The sequence below is a fragment of the Didymella exigua genome, assembly GCF_010094145.1.
Source record: "Didymella exigua CBS 183.55 unplaced genomic scaffold M421scaffold_10, whole genome shotgun sequence".
NCBI lineage: Eukaryota > Fungi > Ascomycota > Dothideomycetes > Pleosporales > Didymellaceae > Didymella > Didymella exigua.
The window spans coordinates 551333-562422 of NW_022984784.1; the positions used below are offsets into that span (position 1 = coordinate 551333).

An 11090-nucleotide genomic window follows, 5' to 3' on the forward strand; every position below is an offset into this window, starting at 1 on the left:
TTATTTGCGGCACTGGCCAATCGATTCTTTCCTACAGCGCATTAGGAGAAGGTGTGAGTATCGCAAGCATGTTTCAAAAGCACCGAGCCCGTGCACGTGTCTCCAGGCCAGCAGAGTGTATGTGTGTGTGTCTCTTTGTGTGTGGTTTGCGCGGCTGCGACCCCTTTCCGGACTATCTTGATGGTGTCGCTATAAGATCGCCTCATTCTATCCCCTGGTCGTCCTCCACCGTTATCATCGTACCTTCTTTACTCTTGCTAATGTGCCCGACATCATTGCCATTTGTCTGGAAGCTCCACTGCACCGAGTAGGCGTGTGACCATTCAATATTTTCCCCGGGCCACTCAGCTGGTCACATTGCACGCGCCTACCCGTCTTACGCTCACCGCTGTGGACAGAGCTCTACGCCTCCGCCTTTCTCACCAGGCAACATGTCTTCTCAGGCTAGCGAGGCTGACATTAACCGGTTGCTCAGCAGTGAGAAGGACCTCGAACTCAATTACGGTTACGCACTGACTCCTCCTACTAGCAATGCGTTTTTTGAACACATCGGAGCTCACTTCGGGCCGAGAAAGGGGTCTTGTCCAGATTATCCGGCGTGCGTCCAAGTCACAGAAGACGAGGCCTTGGGGCAGCCTGATGCAGTCTATCCATATCGACTCCAGCATAGCCTCAGTAGAGGCCGACTGCAAGCCCTTTCGCTCACACCTACCCACACTCGCACTCGGAAGGATGCGTGTATGACTCGAACACAGTACAAAGAGTTCAACCGTCAAAACTCGGCGGGGAACCAAGAAGGCAGCAGATCAGGTAAGCAAGCCACCTCTTTTCTTTCTTGCAATCTTTCGTCGTGGTTATTTAGCTTTCTCCAGAGCCCCTGCTGCTACTTCGCCCTGCTCTTTGTTTTCTTTTCGTAGAGACCGCATTGCAAATCTCTAGCCAGTGTTGGTGGAGATTACTAGTAACCCATCTCGTTTTAAGGAAAACTAAAGACAATGTACTGACACATATGCAAGCCTACTCTGTTGAATCGTCTAGAGGCTCGCCCAAATCAACCCGCGAAGCATCCCAAAGCACGACCAGTGCTCATGATGACCATGCCGACAGACGTTTCTTGGAGCACGAACATGTTCCAGATTACTTCCTCGGTGGCGACACCCCTTCGCGCTCTCTTACATCGGAAAAAGTCGAGCTCCTTCAAGATGGTATGGACCCATCGCAGTCGTCGCCGTGCTCGACGTACGATACGTACAACGCAACCCACAACACGAACAATGACTCGGCACCTACTGAAAAACGAATGATCGGCAGTCAGGGAGGTCTTCGCCATCTGGGCCGCTTGAGGGAAGGTATAAGAAAAGCGGATCTTGCCGTAAAGTTGCAACGCAGGGTGACACATATTGCCGAATCCATCGGCATGACTGCTTGCTCGTGTGCTTTCTGTTCCGTCGCGAGTCGTGGGGCATACGTGGGAAGATTCTCGATCGGACATCAAGCCGTGAGTGGTCCTTCTTCCAGCGAGCCTGGCTAGCTCAGGCTTGCATTTCGTGTACCTGTCTTAGTGTGTATGTAAGCTGTTTTCACTGTTGTTCTTCTCCAGTCTCCACTGCAAGGCTCCTCTGGTGCACCCATCAAAGGATATTACCACGGAAGCTTGAACGGCGCGGATAGAACTTGATGAGCGACTGACTACTCGGCCCCTAAAGGTGTTTTCAACAAACTTGGAAGAAATTTCGCACGGGCAACGTCTCCGAAGTTTTCTTTCAGAACCTTTAGGGGCCGAGTGAAACTACGCATTCAGGGAGAATACCAAAACTGGGTCGCGCCGCCGCATGCTGAGTTGGCAATGGTGGGTTTGCATGTGGCTATGCTGCAGCTGAACGAGGCGTATCCGTCGCACCGATCGAGCCACCTTATCAGTATATTTTCTGGACTCGACGGCGTTTGTCGTTTTAATGCAATCTTGATGCACGGTCATTGGTCAAAGCGTTTGTGCCGGAGCGCGATTTTGGGGTCTTCTGTCTGGCATGCTGACATCATTCATCACCGTCACTTTTCACAGAACTTCAATTGATCATACATGGCGCGACTTTCCGGACTGCAAAGAGATGTGCTGTCTCTGTATCGCCAGTGCCTACGAGCTGTAAGGGGAAAGCCTGCGGTATGATAATCTCAACTTTTTGCTTTTGACGCGTTCGTCTAACGGTTGCAGGATACGCGACCACATTTTCGAGAGTTCGCAAGGTAGATGAGCCACTTTTTGACTGTGTCAGTAGAGTTACTGACAATCTGTAGAGCTGAGTTCCACAAGAACCAGGGTGTTGGCAAGAAAGACTTTGGCACGATTGAATACCTACTGCGAAGGGGGCGCAGACAGCTCGAGACCTACCAGGACCCAGGCATTCGTGACCTCCACTGAGTGGTGTTTAAGAAAGCCTGGAAGCACAATTCCAAGATCCTGCCTTCCCTGTTCAGGAGCGCGAGTATGGAAGGCGACCTGCGTTAGGTCACGTGACTATTGACCGAAAGTTCGAGACGGCGTCTCTTAATGCGAAACCCGATCGCGCTGCGAAGGCTTCACGTATGATTGGAGAGCGGCGTAGATATCAGCAATTCTGAGCATCCTGGATTCACTGCCAAAACGATTGGGTGCCCGCACTGTCAAGTGTCGCGGCATGGAATGCTCTAGAATAGGTCCGAAGTATCTCCGAGCATCTTCACGTTTCCATCACACCACCTTGACGACAGTATGATACTCTATCGAGCAGTTTCGAGTAACATCACGATGATTCTAGAAACTCAATGCTCGAATATATAGGCAGCTCATTCAACCCTCGCAAGTCCATCTTCAGAACAAGTCTTCAGCTCTTCTACGCAATCATTGCGCACAACGATTCGCCGAGTCCAATCAACCGCATTACCAAACCCACAACTACCCGTAGCTTCACAAGCGCACCAGCAACAATGTCTCTCTTCCCACGCTTCTCTCAGGACTTCGCTCCCATCTTCCGTCTCTTCGACGAGTACGACCGCCAGGCCTTCCGCGATGTCGACCGCCAATTCCAGAACATCCGCTCCTTCACACCAAAATTTGACGTAAAGGAGACCAAGGAGGCTTACGAGCTACACGGCGAGCTCCCTGGCATTGACCAGAAGAACATCAATATCGAATGGACCGACAACAACACGCTTCAGATTTCCGGCAAGCACGAGCATGTCCGTGAAGAGGGTCAACGCCCCACCGCCATTGAGGCCAGAGAAGGACAGAAGAAGCTTGAGTCCAACAAGGACGAGAAACATCAGCCCACCGTCGAGGACGAGTCCGCCGACTCCGCGAACAAGGACACGCAGGTCGCCAAGCAGTCTGAGCAGCAGGACGTTGCGAAACAGGAGCCCAAGCACAAGTACTGGGTCAGCGAGCGATCTGTGGGTTCGTTTCACCGCAGCTTCGCATTCCCTGCCCGCGTCGATCAGGACGCTGTCAAGGCTAGCCTGAAGAACGGTATCTTGAGTATTGTGGTGCCTAAAGCTAGTGCGCCGCAGTCGAGGAAGGTCAACATCGAGTAGACGATTCTGGCGGGTTCGATGTGCGTGACACGGTTTTGGCGACGATAACGACTTTGATATTTCGCTCGTTTTGTTTTAGCAAGGCATAGCAACGGTGCGTTTTCTTTTGGTGGATACCAACATTGCATGGAGTTTTGCTACATTCCTTTCGATTATAATACTTCCAGTCGAGGAAATTTTGGTCGCATTGAAGTGACTGTACTTAGTTCCAGCAATCTACAATGTTCAATCTCAAGACTAGCGCGCCTCCCCATGACCATATCGTGTTTCCTGAGCTAGCAGTCGCCAGCGGATATCGGATGCGCGGCCGCGCATTGATTCACGCTGGCAGCATTCACTGCGGAAGGAGGCAAGTCCTGCGGTGCACTACCGTTTGACGCAGGTCCAGGTGAATGTCTTGGATGTCTTGTCATTTTGCGCCTCCTGAGGCAGGCTGCTGGTGTTTGTTCCTGATGGCTGCCGGTACCTGGGTAGGCTTGTGGAATGGGCGCTGTGGTATGCACTGGGTCATAGATGCTCATGGTGAATACGACAGTGATCGATTCAAGTCGTGCAGCCATTAACAACGACATCGTGATGTGATAGTATATCATGCTACGTTATGGAATCCGTCCCGAATGGACCAACTACCGGTAGCGATCTTCAAAGGGAAAACCGACTTTTCTGGTCACGATTTGAATTTGCATCATCTGTAGACACACTCTGGATCATTTAGAGTTGTAACATGGCCATCTCGACTCTATGCACACGTGGAGCGATACTAAGCGCCTCTCAAGGCCATGCAGCTTGTAATGCGAGACTACTTATGCAGGCTATGGGTGAGGCTTGGTGGTTCACCGTACAATGACCCTCACTGACAGAGCAGAATCCGTTCAGTCACTACGATTTGTGACGGCAAACTTCGGCGAGTTTGCGATCGAAACGCTCGAGGTCTTGTCAAGACGGGCCAATGTCCAAAAACAACAGAGAAGTTGACGACACGTGTCTTCGGGGGTTTGTATGCTTCCAACCTGTTGTGGCGACGAGAGATAAGAAAGACTACCTATCCTGTTCGGATACTGCCGTACAGAGTTCATTCGAGTACGTAACGCTGTAGAGACATTGGTGAGTAATGCTTGAATGTACTCAGTGCTTCTTGAATTGCGTCCGTGGTACCATTGCCACCTGAGTACCGGTAGGTATCAAGTGGCCGGGCGCGGTAGTCCGCAACGCCTTTACTGGGCGAAACCAAGCCAACGTCTTCTTGTCAAAGCAGTACATTGCGTTTCAACCTAAGCTTCATTATCTTCACCGAGCTTGGGCCTTCTGCAAGTGGAGTTTGCGATTCATCGTCGCGGTTATTTCTCGAGCCTGTGGCATCGATCGATCCTCACGGTTACAAGGGTAGTCAGCACGACACGCCTATATCAGCATCCGCAAACATCAGCGGCATTTGATCAAGGTCCTGCTCACGGTTGCCCAAGACAATGGTAGTATCTTGGCAGCTGCATCACTCGGCTCAGTCTGGACTCGATCTGGTATCACTACACGTGGGCTTGGTCCAGGCCTCACTAGCGTCTTGCCACAACCAATGTACTTCCCATACCAACAGCACCAGTCGCCAATATCTCCTAACACTTCTTCTATCGTCTTAGCAATCCCCAGAGTCCTACGCCTTTGATGCTTAGCCTGCCTCATTAAGGCCCAGGCTCACCCCAGATTTTCGCCAAGCACGTGGCTGACGGGCTATCATGGCGATCCGGGGCACAGTCGCCAGGTTGCTGGGCCCAGATCTGTGACTTACTTTTGCTACCATGCTAGCATAGTTTGAACATCACCCCAGAGCCATCGTAATCTATCGTCGACTGCCCAGTCCGGACAATCCGATACCGTAGCATCGGGCGTCAATCTTCTTTGGAACTAGGCCCTCCATCCCTCTCGTGTACTCCGGGGCTGGATGGCCAAAGTCTGGGGTAGACTTTGTGAGCATTGGAACGGGTCTGGGGTAATGGAGATTGGGGTAGGATGTGGGCTCTGGGTATATGAGGCTTGTTACCCTCGTCCATGCTTGTGTTCGATATCTCTTCTGTCCCCTTTCGCCGGGCTCAGTCGACCTCAACCCTTGGAGCCTTTTCCTATCTCCAATTCAATACATCTTCCTCTAACTTTCCAATCTCTTAGCATCATTATGTCTGTCTACGAAGAGAAGGTTGGCGTCAGCGAGCTCGAGCGCGTCGACTCCGCCGAGTCCAAGCTCAACAATGATCGCATTAACACATTTACTCCTGAGGAGCAGAAGAAGATCATCCGCAAGGTCGATCTTCGTCTGATTCCTACTCTCGGCTTCATGTACTGTGTGTCATTGATGGACAGGACAAACCTGGGTGTCGCCATGGTTGCCGGTATGGGTACCGATCTCAAGCTCACCGGAGAGCGTTACAGCATTGTCGTGCTCTTATTTTTCATCACATACGTCGCTCTGCAGCCCCCTGCCACCGTCGTCCTCCGCAAGCTCGGTCCTCGTCTTTTCCTCCCGTTGATCGTCATCATCTGGGGAGCAGTCATGATTGGCTTCGGTTTCGTCAAGGAGTGGCACACTCTCATCCCGCTCCGTCTCCTCCTCGGTATCTTCGAGGCTGGCTTCTTCCCGGGCGCAGCCTATTTGCTTAGCACGTGGTACCAGCGCTATGAGCTGCAAAAGCGCAACACCGTTTTCTTTCTTATCGGTATGCTGTCGTCTGCTTTCTCCGGCATCCTCGGCTACCTCTTCTCTCTCCTCCAGGGTCACGGCATTCAGGTACGCCTGTTAAAACACTCCTTGCTAGCTACAATATACTGATTTCCTACAGGCTGCCCCCTGGCTCGGCGTTCACTACGGTCCTACCAAGGCGAAGCCTACCACTCCTGTCTCCTTCGGTCCCGGTCTGTCTGGCTGGCGCTGGATCTTCATACTCCAGGGTGTCATCACTGTAATCATCGGCTTCATCGGATGGTTCTACATCGTCGACTTCCCTGAGCTCGCTCACAAGCCTGGTATGGGCAAGAAATTCCTCAACAAGGCCGAGGTCGACTTCATTGTTGCTCGCATTGAGCAGGATCGCCATGACGCACTACCAGAGGAATTCAACATCAAGAAGTACTTGAAGAACGCCCTTGACCTCAAGGTGTGGGGCTTTGCCGTCATCTTTATGCTCACCACGACGATGACATACGCGATCGCTTACTTTCTCCCGATCATCCTCAAGGATGGTATGGGCTTCAGCACTGCTGCCTCGAACTGTCTCATTGCTCCCCCTTACATCTTTGCTGGGTTCGTCATGCTTGGCTTTGCCTGGGCTGGTGACAAGTGTAAGTTGACCTGAAGACCTTTATGGTCGTTTATACTCCTTCGATCACTCGGCTAACTCATCAACAGATCATCTGCGCTCGCCGTGGGTCATTGCCAACGGTGTCTTGGCTCTCATTGGACTCCCCATGATCGGTTTCTCCGACAACGTTGGTGTCCGCTACACCGGTGTATTCCTTGCAACTGCCGCAGCTAACGCCAACGTCCCCGTTGTCCTCACATGGCAGGCAAACAACATCCGTGGCCAATGGAAACGCGCTCTTTGCTCTGCTACCCTCGTCGGCGCTGGCGGTATCGGTGGTATTGTTGGTGGCACAGTGTTCCGCACTCAGGACAAGCCTCACTACGTCCCTGGTGTCACTGCTTGCATGATAGCTGCTGGCCTCATCGTTGTCATTGCTCTGCTCATGGATTTCAAGTTCTGGAGGGCCAACAAGCGCGCCGAGGCTGGCGGTAAGATCATTGAGGGTCTAGAGGGCTTCAGATACACCTTGTAATCGGTCATAGGAGCATCCTAGTGTAGCCATTGAACGCAGATTTCCGCTATGAGTATCATGTTACTTCTACCAACAAACAGATGTGTCCCGCCGTGTTCGAAGCCAGCACATCTTATAGGCTTTTGTTGAGGTGTGAGCGACGGAATGCCTTCTGTGGCAGGATTAGTGTTGTAACGAGATTATCGGAGGGTGCACGGAGGATTTGCAAGTTTGCCTGAAAATGTCTAATCAAGTCGAACACTGGCAAGCGCAATTCGTCATCTTGACCCTGGAAAGCTTTAGACCGTGCAGTACATTGAAATGTCACCCTGGTCTCAAACCCTTTTTTCTGGCCGAGGCCATTGGGTTAACCTTCCAGAGTGACAGAAAAAGAGGTCGTTGTTCAGGCACGCGTACGTCACAATGAAATCCCTTATCGATGGGAGCCAATCTTGCATTACACCCCTGCATATACTCCTACATGACATCGACTTGCGTGCATGAGCAGTGTGTACTCACGCGCGCCGATACGTGTCACGCGATATTGTGGAGGAAAAACTTCGGATTGGGTTCGCAGAAGTATATATGCAAAGAACGATACATACCCATCAGCAATCGCAGGGTTGGCAGTATCATCTTTCAGAAGAAAGATCGTTGGCGGTACAGCAAACGAAGCTCGCAAGCTACTAGAAACTGCTGTAAGATCCACGCCCTACTCCACCAGGAGCAGGCACCAGAACAACGGCACTCGACGTGATGGCCTGGTGCTGCACAAGTCTTTCTTCTGCTTTGGACGAACCAGGCGAGAAGGTGCACCTCCCAAATCATCGTGTCATCACACTCAATTTGTGGCAGACGGCACAATACACACCTGGCCCAACGGACTGCATGTAAAAATCGATTGTCTTTAGGCATCACTATCGCCATCTTGGCACCGAGGTACCGTTCGACAACAGCTCATCAAAGCCTAACGCGCATGCCGTATTCACAGAACTTCTGCAGCCTCCCTTGTTACAGACTCCTGAACGCCAATGCTCACCGCAAACATCGAAACACATCCTAGACGCCCACTTTCGACAGCAGTGGTGGCGCATTAGGATTCGGTTCGTACCGTTCCATGTCTTCATCATCCTCATCAGAGTCCATATCATCCCTCCTCTCTTCTTCGGCATCCATCATGTCTTCGTCCTCATCTTCGGTCCTCTCATCCATATCCTCAACATAGCGCTGCCCTCGTGTTCTCGAGCTAGACCCACTCTTGCCGTTCTCCCAGCGATCGAGGCGGCGAAGTGCTCTCCCCACCATCTTGGCACGGTAGTAGGCCTCCTCGCCGTGGTCATTGACTTCACCGCCGAAGTTGAGAGGCACGAGACCAGCAGGCATGGGTGGTGGGGTGCTGGCGCCATGCTCGTCGCCATTATGACTGTGATCGTTGTTCTCTTCGTCGGTGTCGTATCCATCTGCCATGCCTTTGCATCGAATCCAGGCGCGCATGAATGGGTTTGCCTTGCGGCGACGCCTTGAAGCGGCCTTGTACTCAACGCGTAGGCCACGATCGAGAATCACATCGACACGTCGCCGACGATACTGCTCGACAGCAAGCTGGTGTTGGGTGAGAGGGCGAGTGCGCTTGTGTGCTGGATCTGATCCGTTCAGAGGTAGATAGAAGCCATGTGGTCCGGAGAATGTGGGTGCATTGCCTGAAGGCGACTGCCCATCTTGAGAAGCGTTCGTATCCAACTTTGAGCGGAAGCTGCGTGGCCCTCCTGTGCCAGTCTTTGCTCGCGACCAATTACCACGAGCAGGGCCTTTGTTAGGAGCTGGCGTGGACATTGGCGCATCGTCGTTGAGAAGGGTGTTGATTCGCATGTTTGGTGTAGCTTTAGCGGACGGTGAGACTGAACGTGTGCGGTCTGTATCTGACGGGTAATCTCGCTCGGCGATCGACTTGTTGAGCTTCCCACGACCTTTGACAGATCCTACTTCGTCAGCGGTGCTATTGAAGCGTATGGAGGTGTGGCTTACCATTTGGGGTAGATTGTCTGTCTCTGCCAGGAGTCGAGGCGCCATCGTCTGCTACGACAGAGAACACAGGGTTCTGGTTGAAGACTGGAAGGTTGTTAGATTGCGTTCCGTGTTTGTTGAAAATAGAATGTAGCGAGAAGTCATCAGGGTGGGCGAGTCTGAACTGCGTACTATTTCAGCATGAGTGATGCGATATGTCCACTTACCCTTCTTGTTTGTCCTCTTTGGTCCCGTCACGACAGGAGCCATGTCACTTGCCAGTATAGCTATCCTCTCCTTGCGCTTGATTTCGCCAAAGTTCTTCTCATCGTTGGTGTCCACGTTCTCTGCAAGCTCTTGCTCGGAGGTCAGGAAGTCAAACGCCGGGCACTTGATAGGGAACTCGGCTGTTGCTGGATCGTCGGTCGGACCAAATTGACCTGGTCCAAACGGATTCTCTTCTGCAGCCTTCTTGGAGAAGTCACTCTCGAGATACCACCACATGAGCCACAGGAAGGCAGTTGCCCTGCTTCTGCTGCTCAAGTTCGATCGCATAACGAGGTCGAAGAAGTCGCGCGGCGGGAAGAAGTGTAGCTCTGAGATCTTGGGCGCATACTGACTAAGTACGAAGATCAGATTGACTGGGTTCGTCCGTGGTACAGGCGCTGCCATGATCTCTTCGATCGTGCTAGGCTGCTCTTGGTCTTCAGTCGCGCCCTTGAGTATTGACTTCAGCCGCGGTGCGTCCTGCAGCTGCTTGTAGGCGTTTGGGTCTTGGTGGGCTTGGAGGGAGGGGATCGAGTGGTACGTTCGCAGTTGTGCTCGCATCTCAGGGAAGACTGGAATTGTCAGCGTATTGCAACGAACACAGCGCTCAAGTCGTACAGTTGAGAGTAGTATTCATGCGCCCCACGTTGACCAGCAGACACACCATGGCCATGTTGATGGCGGCCAGGCGCTCTGTCAGCAGCTTGTCCTTGAGGATCTTGCTGCACTTGCTACTCTTCGCCATGGCATCGAGGTAGATGTCCGCGAACGAGTGGCCGCCCGACTTGTCTGACTGCTTGGTGAATGCGCGTGTGTCGTCCTCGAAGACGAGCTTGAGGAAGTCGTACTGGATATCCTTGCGCCATAGCGGTATGCCATCGTCCTTCTTCAAGTGTTTGATCTTGTTCCCGCTGTAGACGGACGATACGCTGCCGTTGGCATTGCGCCGTGTTGTGGTGGTGGTGGCTGTGTAGTGTGGTGTGGCATCAGGGTCGGTGGCTGTCTTGGAGCCGTCCTGCGACTGCGCTGCAGCTTCGCTGTCATCAGGGCCCGGCGTGTTTGCTGCTGAAGGCGAGTGCTTTACGTCGTCCATGCTGGGGTCTGCTGCGAGAATGTGTCGCAAGCTGTTCCTGGAGTCGGGCTCTGGATGCGGCGCGCTCGCTTCCATGGCTGCGGGCGCAATCGCCGTTGGTCGTGCAAGATATCGGAAAAGGTAAGGTTCAGTCGCGTCGCGGGTTGCAGCTTCCCAGCTCTCAGTCGCAGGTGTCCGAGTTGCTCAAGGCAGATCGCAGGGCCATGGATCAGAAACGTTGAGGAGCAGCCTTGGAACGTCGACACGAGCCAAAGCTTCTTGCGCTAACGTGTTCTATCAGTAAGCTGCGCATATCAGTATCCTGCGCACCCCACCAAAACGCGCTCAACTCAGCGTGCAATTGCTCCACAACCACATG

General features: G+C 52.6%; 5 protein-coding genes across 5 annotated transcripts; 4 read left to right on the plus strand and 1 right to left on the minus strand.

The window, feature by feature from the left end:
- Window positions 1-949: 949 nt before the first annotated feature.
- On the plus strand, window positions 950-1919 carry M421DRAFT_419513 (uncharacterized protein). Its single transcript, XM_033592141.1, has one exon. It carries the CDS (start codon window positions 1010-1012, stop codon window positions 1529-1531), a length of 522 nt encoding a protein of 173 aa, XP_033449974.1. The 5' UTR covers window positions 950-1009; the 3' UTR covers window positions 1532-1919.
- Window positions 1920-2080: 161 nt separating this feature from the next.
- On the plus strand, window positions 2081-2419 carry M421DRAFT_4172 (uncharacterized protein; the record flags this gene model as incomplete). The annotated part of the gene is made up of 3 exons (XM_033591357.1): window positions 2081-2161; window positions 2213-2244; window positions 2296-2419. The coding sequence occupies 3 exons, from the start codon at window positions 2081-2083 to the stop codon at window positions 2417-2419; spliced, it is 237 nt and encodes a 78-aa protein (XP_033449975.1).
- A 545-nt stretch (window positions 2420-2964) lies between these two features.
- On the plus strand, window positions 2965-3567 carry M421DRAFT_60275 (HSP20-like chaperone; the record flags this gene model as incomplete). The annotated part of the gene is made up of 1 exon (XM_033595773.1): window positions 2965-3567. One exon carries the CDS (start codon window positions 2965-2967, stop codon window positions 3565-3567), a length of 603 nt encoding a protein of 200 aa, XP_033449976.1.
- Window positions 3568-5734: 2167 nt separating this feature from the next.
- Window positions 5735-7389, plus strand: M421DRAFT_4174 (MFS general substrate transporter; the record flags this gene model as incomplete). The annotated part of the gene is made up of 3 exons (XM_033591451.1): window positions 5735-6343; window positions 6396-6894; window positions 6962-7389. 3 exons carry the CDS (start codon window positions 5735-5737, stop codon window positions 7387-7389), a joined length of 1536 nt encoding a protein of 511 aa, XP_033449977.1.
- A 552-nt stretch (window positions 7390-7941) lies between these two features.
- M421DRAFT_419516 (ino eighty subunit 1) lies at window positions 7942-10935 on the minus strand. The gene is made up of 4 exons (XM_033592142.1): window positions 10258-10935; window positions 9600-10211; window positions 9394-9477; window positions 7942-9347 (listed from the first exon to the last, which is right to left on the minus strand). The coding sequence occupies exons 1-4, from the start codon at window positions 10805-10807 to the stop codon at window positions 8428-8430; spliced, it is 2166 nt and encodes a 721-aa protein (XP_033449978.1). The 5' UTR covers window positions 10808-10935; the 3' UTR covers window positions 7942-8427.
- Window positions 10936-11090: the final 155 nt, after the last annotated feature.